This window comes from Camelina sativa, chromosome 7 (assembly GCF_000633955.1).
Source record: "Camelina sativa cultivar DH55 chromosome 7, Cs, whole genome shotgun sequence".
Classification (NCBI taxonomy): domain Eukaryota; kingdom Viridiplantae; phylum Streptophyta; class Magnoliopsida; order Brassicales; family Brassicaceae; genus Camelina; species Camelina sativa.
Genome location: NC_025691.1, coordinates 333,308 through 339,829, shown reverse-complemented (window position 1 = coordinate 339,829; position 6,522 = coordinate 333,308). Strand labels below are relative to the sequence as shown.

Below are 6,522 nucleotides of genomic sequence, written 5' to 3'. Positions count from 1 at the left end.
TTTTTTTTTTTTTTTTTTAGTAATCTCTCTAATTTCATTTGTTTCTATCAGATGCGAACATTACAAGAGACGATGTAAAATCAGAGCTCCTTGCTGCAATCTCATCTTCCCATGCCGCCATTGCCATAACGAATCAGCGGTTTGTCTTTGTCCTCCTCTAATTATTTTGTCTTTTCCATTCCTATGGGATTTTTTTTTTTTTTTTTGGAGGTGTGTGTTTGTCTCACAACAAAACATGGTTTCTTGTTTGTTTGTTTCAGAACTCTTTACCTGACCCTAAAGAACGACATGATTTGGTCCGCCAAAACGTCAAACAGGTTTCCATTGAATTTGAATCCTCATTCTTTTTAAGTGTTTCAATCTCCTTTGGAATAGGCTCTATTCTAAAAACAAGAACTGTGTTTCTCTTTCTTTCTTAGGTTGTTTGTTCAATATGTCAAACTGAGCAAGAGGTATTGATTGGTTTTTGTATTGTATTATTCATTATCTGCAAATTATATATATATATATATCTGTGATATTATTATCATCCTAAATACAAATCTTTAGGTTTCTCAATTGTGCTCTAATTGCGGTGTCTCTATGGGGGAGTACTTTTGCAATATTTGCAAATTTTTTGACGACGATGTGAGCTCTTTGTATCCTTCCTTTCTTTCTTTCTTTCATACATGTTTTCTTTCAAATGCTATGTATGACTCACACTAACAGTAGTAATATGGCCCCTGTTTATGTTTGCAGACCTCGAAAGAACAATTTCATTGTGCTGATTGTGGTATTTGTAGGTGAGGGTCTTTAGAGATATTGAGAACTTGTGCCACATAATAGTCTATCTTGTTGTTGCTATAATAAACTCATGACTTAATCTTTGAGGTATTATTAAATTTTCAGAGTTGGTGGGCGTGACAAATTCTTTCATTGCCAGAACTGTGGTATGTAGTTATATACCTTTATCAACTTGCATTTGTTGGATTCTGTTTTGCTTCTTTCTTTAAAAAGCAAGTTCCAAATACATTGGTGGTGTGTGATTTTGCGAATTGTCTCCATCAACTGTTCTCTAGGAACATAAGTATCTATTCTACAACTGACAATTGTAATGTAGGGTTACTTCTTGGTAAAAGTAGGATATTTTAATTTGACGTTGCACATACATGTTCGATCCATCCTAGCTCAGTATCAGATCTATAATAGTCTACACCTAGTTTAATGGTTACAAAATTCGTTTATGCAAATATAGAATCGTGTGTGCGTATTTGTGAGTTTACACCTGTTTTATTTATCTTGTAAATATTGCAGGAGCTTGTTATTCAGTGGGCTTGCGCGATAAACACTCGTGCATTGAGAACTCCACAAAGAACTCGTGTCCTGTCTGTTGCGAGGTTTGTCCGAATTGTATTAATTCTAGATGGTCTATTGTGCTGCATATCGCTAACTACTAATTAGATTCAAAGCATCATAACTGATTGCATTTAACTTTTATAAATTACTCAACCTGGCAGTATCTATTTGATTCGGTAAAAGCTGCACATGTGATGAGTTGTGGGCATACTATGCATATGGATTGCTTCAGCGGAATGATCAATAATAATCAGTAATAATCTCAGTGAAACTTCTCCTTCGATCCAATTTGTTCCTCACAGTATCAATATGGATTTTATACTTTCTTAATATACATACTCTCTCTCTCTCTCTCTCTCTCTCTCTCTCTCAGGTATCGGTGCCCCATTTGTTCCAAGTCAATGGTGGATATGTCTACTTCGTGGCAATTACTAGATCTCGAGGTAACAATCGAAATTTGGATTTGATGTATTCAGTGAGGTAAATACCAACCAACATTCTCTTTACAGATAAGCACAACAGAGATGCCCGTTGAGTATAAATTTGAGGTAATGTCTATACATCCAACGTTTTGCCACCTCATGGTTTGATTTCCTTGTGTTCATGATTTTACATCCGACCAAGAAACTGTCTGCAGGTTGCGATACTTTGCAATGACTGCAACAAAGGGAGCCAAGCAATGTTCCACATTTTGGGACACAAGTGCGGGCATTGTGGTTCATACAACACTCGTAGAATCTCAACTCCACAAGATCCAGTATGTGAAATAGACTCAAATCATGATAACTAAACGTTTCACATAAGCATAATTTTGAAATTTTTCTTTTATTAAACTCAAATGAGAGGACATAACAAGATCAAAAGAGAAGAATATGGCGTTATGAAATGAAATGTCAAATATTTATATCCAGGCGTAAGTATTTATGTGAAGTAGTACATGGTTTCACCGTGTTAATCAAAAATGGTATATCAATATTGAAAGACAACAGTTAAAACGAAACATAAGATTGATCTAATGAGTCATGTAACATAACACATGAATATTTCGACTCTTAACGAAACATCAAATTGATCCAATGAGTCATGTAGTTCACAGTCAAACATAATACTCTTCGATATGGAGCAACCAAAAATTGGTCCGGTTCTTTCGGCCACGGCCGCCGATGGCACTAGCCTCGTGTCGTGCGGTTTCCTCTTGTAATCAAATGGGCCCTAACTAATTTTAAGAAGCTCAGAAACAATGAAAATAAGGTTCGTCGGTTCTGGAGAAGTGGTGGCACTCCAGAAACGAACAGAGGCTGCACACAGTTCTCTAAGCGGAGAAAGGAAATGACAAAGATAAAGAGAGATATAAACTATAAAACATTTAAAAGGATAAAAGAGTCCAAACAAAGAAGAGCAGTTACATTTTTGACATTGTCTTATAGAAATCTCTTATCCTCTTAAGAAAAATACCCCACCAGGATCTCTCCCACTTTCAGTAAGTCGACAAACAAACATACAGCAATAAAAAAATTCTTACATAAATTAAAAAGCAAAGGGTCTCTTCGATCTCTCTTTCTCTCTCTCTCTCCACTTATTCGTTGCTCATGGGCTTGATGGTTATATGAAGCAGCCGAGAATTAAATTATTGGCGACCGAGCTCTCTCTCATGTTCCTAAACCGGAACGAGATTATACGGGATGATGAACAAGGATTAATGAAAAATGTACCTCGTTTATTTTGTCTTATAATCCATTAGTAGTGATGATTTCCCTGGAAAACCTCATTGTTGAGTCTTGGTCCATGTTCCAGACGAAGCCAGGCATGTCAAACCGAGGACCAGCCACTGTTCTGTATATAAACACTCTCTCAACAGGGCAGCTCTCGGGTCTTGAGTCTGGTGGACCCCGTTCATCGATGACTTCCACATTGAGCTTTGGCATCTTCTGTCCTAGACACTTGCAGGCTCCAAAACTCACGGAACAAGAAGACATCCAAAGGGATCGCATTGTCTCCAGCTTTGAAGCATTGGCCAAAAGCGCCTTGTCTCCAAACGGGCAGTCCCTTATCTCTAGTTTCCTCAGGCTATCGCACCCTGACAAAACATGATGCATGCCCAAGTCACTGTCTCCTGCAAACGCCACCGAGAGCATTTCCATCTTCTTGGCATATGTCCCAATGTATTCAAAAACCTTGTCTGTCAAGAGGCCTGATAAAGAGAGGCGACGGAGATCTTTGCAATGCTCTACTATGGCTCCAAATCCAACATCCAGTGGCTCTAAAGTCAGATAGTCGGGGGCTTTCGGCTCAATGATGCACAAACGGAAGCGAGTCATGTTGGGACGGTTCCTAGCAATGGTTATCAATGCAGCATTGGTCATTTGACGGCAAAAGTAGAGAACTGACTCGAGTTTTGGACAGCCCATGGAGACGGAGACAAGCCCCTGTTCCGTTAATGCCACGTTTGGTTCCATGACAAAAGGCTCAGACGGAAACACTCTTAACTCGCGTAAGTCCTTGCAGGTTGAAGCAAGCACCTCCAGACCAGCATCCTCGATGTAGTCAAGCACCTGTTGTCAATAAGTCATACCACAGTTACGAAAAAAAAAAGAGGCTTTGATACATATTTTTCAGTTACCATTACACACTAAATCATTCACGGTATTTAAGAAAACTTTGAGCAAAAGTTAAAATGACCTAAATTTCCAAACTCGTGTGTTAAACAATGTATTTTAAAAAGGACTCACCCAGAGGCGCTGCAGTTTTGGACATTGGCTAAGAAGCTTGACAAGATCATAGCTCTGGACAGTTGCATAACTCAAATTCAAAGTAGTGAGGCGACTGCAAAGAGAATAAACAGCTGGAAGATAGGCAGGAACAGCATCCCAAAATCCAGATAAGCACTTCAAGTCCTTGCAGCCAGAAAGCGCAACAGATAAAGCAGAGTAAACATCTGGTCGCAATTCAGCAGTGTACCCACCAGTGCCCAATTCCTCTAACTGAGGAGCTCTTTGTAGTAAAGTAGCCAGTTTCTCAAGAGGCACAGCACGGTTAAGCTTTAGAGACTTGAGATTGGGGCACCTAGTGACGAGCCTTTCCAGAGCAGAGAAACTGACCTCAGATGCTAAGCAAGAGATATTAAGCGACACCAAAGAAGTATATGTATCCGGGAAATGGCTAAGCCAGTGGCCACTAACATCATCAACATCACTCTCGCGCAAATCAAGCTCTTTAAGATTCCTGGATAAAGAAGAATCAAGTAATTAATTGATTTGCCATATCACAGAAACTTGGGGACCATTAATATTGGCTTGCTACAACAGGGGACCTAATAGATAAACAAACTCATGTGCATACATAATTAGATACACTCGTAATCAGTTGTATATATTAGATGCAATGTAGATCAGTTTGTCACATGGAAGCATTATCAGGGATGCTAAAACAGAGAGCTAAAGGGAGGAATCCAAAAAGAGATATCTAAGTTTCCCAACAAGGTAAAAAAAAAAAAGCCTAGAAAAGGAAAAGTAAAAGTAAAAGAAAAGGAAACATATATCGCAAAAATTGACTTAGATTTCCCACCTCAGGAGAGAGCGAATCATCCAAAGGAATAACGAGAAAATACGACCGTCATATTATAAAAAAGATGAAGAGAGGCTGGCTCTTCTTTTATTCAGAAACATCTTTCTATTAGATACGCAAAATCTTGACCCAAACCGAAAAAACGAAACCAGAGCACATACATGAATTTGCTATAATCGATCGAGAGAGAGAGAGAGAGTTACGTAGATTAATGAATTTCACAAATCAAATAGAACAGTTTTAATTAATTCTGAGCTATTAATTTAATTATATATGTATGCTTCCTAAAAAGAGAGAATCAGAATCAGAGGAAAAGAAGACCTGCAAGTGGAAGCGATAGCAGCGAGACCATCGGTGGAGAAGCCTTCACAGGAAGAAAGCACAAGAACCTTAAAATTCTTAAACGACTTGGCTATGAGCTCCAAGCAATCGTCGCTCACCACCATCCTCTTCAGCCTTATCTCTTCCAGCCACGTGTACGACGATGACATGGCCTCTATCCACGGGTACACGTAGCCTCCCCATCCTTCAGGCACCAAATTAAAGTCTGCGAAGTGAGGCTTCCCCTTCAGCTCCACGGATCTCACTTTCGGGAACCTCCTTATCACCGTCGATGGACTCACGGCGTAACAGTTCCCGATGAACACTTTCCTCCGGCACCACCGCTCGATCTCGTACCATGACTTGCACACCAGAGACACCGAGTTCCTATCCTTATCCAGGTGTATAAACGAAAACACGTGCTCGAGCACCTCTTCTGGGAACGACAAGGCTACTCGCTTCTGCATTGCAAATAACCCCCGAGATCTCGATGCGACGATTCCAACCCCCGGTCAAACCAGACCAGACCAGACCAGACAGAGGATAAAATACTTGGATGAACAAGTTTCAAAGGTTTTAGATCTGAGGCGCCATGAATCTAGTCTAGTACTAGTTTCAATGAAACAAAGATGACGAAGAAGCAGAAGAATGAGAGAGAGAGTGGTAAGGGGATGAGATAGGAGGAGGAGGAAGGAGAAGGAGGTCAAGTTAAAAAGCAAACCATGGTTGGGTTAAATGGGTTAACCATGGTCAAACATATCCATGTGAGCCTTTTCGGTGATTGTGATTGTCGATTATGATGTTGCCACGTGTCTTTTATACTTCAAATACCAGCCGTCTGATTGAATGAAAAGCGGGAGATTATCTTATCGACTGTGCAGGCCAGAGAGAGAGAATAACAAGGAGCAGCCGCAGAAAACGGGACGATACGATATATTAGCCGATCATTAACGGGAGAACACTAAGGATGTTGTTAGCCCAAAAAAATTATAAAAATAATGAATAGTGGTTTAGAACACTTTTTTTAGTTCTTGATGTAGAACTGATCTAAGTCCAGTTCTTATTTGACGTAGCTTCATGTGACTGGACGAGATTTTTTGGAAAAAAAAATAATATTTCATTTATATAAGGAAGCAATTTAAATGTTAATTTATAAATTTTTATAATTGTAATATGTTTAAAAATATTATATTAATTTATAAGTATATAATTGCTTTTATATAAGTAAGCAATTTAAATGTTAATTTATAAGTTTTTATAATTGTAATATGTTTAAGAATATTATATTAATTTATAAGTATA

At 38.8% G+C, this 6,522-nt stretch overlaps 2 protein-coding genes across 3 annotated transcripts in view; one reads left to right on the top strand and one right to left on the bottom strand.

Moving 5' to 3' along the window:
* Nucleotides 1-2,243, top strand: part of LOC109124681 (E3 ubiquitin-protein ligase MIEL1-like) — a 6,748-nt gene extending 4,505 nt beyond the window's left edge. The window contains exons 2-12 of the mRNA XM_010414913.2: nt 52-139; nt 261-317; nt 420-452; nt 550-627; nt 739-782; nt 889-929; nt 1,294-1,376; nt 1,497-1,588; nt 1,709-1,778; nt 1,845-1,883; nt 1,973-2,243. Of these exons, the coding sequence (XP_010413215.1) occupies nt 52-139; nt 261-317; nt 420-452; nt 550-627; nt 739-782; nt 889-929; nt 1,294-1,376; nt 1,497-1,588; nt 1,709-1,778; nt 1,845-1,883; nt 1,973-2,125 (778 nt within the window). The 3' untranslated portion in view covers nt 2,126-2,243. The remainder of the gene's footprint in view (nt 1-51; nt 140-260; nt 318-419; nt 453-549; nt 628-738; nt 783-888; nt 930-1,293; nt 1,377-1,496; nt 1,589-1,708; nt 1,779-1,844; nt 1,884-1,972) is intronic.
* The window catches only part of LOC104699584 (protein TRANSPORT INHIBITOR RESPONSE 1), a 6,280-nt gene continuing 2,458 nt past the window's right edge, over nt 2,701-6,522 (bottom strand). Inside the window, exons 1-3 of one of the 2 annotated variants that reach the window (XM_010414910.2) lie at nt 5,221-5,904; nt 4,065-4,557; nt 2,701-3,887 (exon numbers count right to left, since the gene is read on the bottom strand). In XM_010414910.2, coding sequence (XP_010413212.1) covers nt 3,063-3,887; nt 4,065-4,557; nt 5,221-5,687 — 1,785 coding nt within the window. In that variant the 5' untranslated portion in view covers nt 5,688-5,904 and the 3' untranslated portion in view covers nt 2,701-3,062. Of the gene's footprint in view, nt 3,888-4,064; nt 4,558-5,220; nt 5,905-6,522 lie in introns of those variants that run through there. The other variant, XM_010414911.1, reaches the window with a different exon arrangement.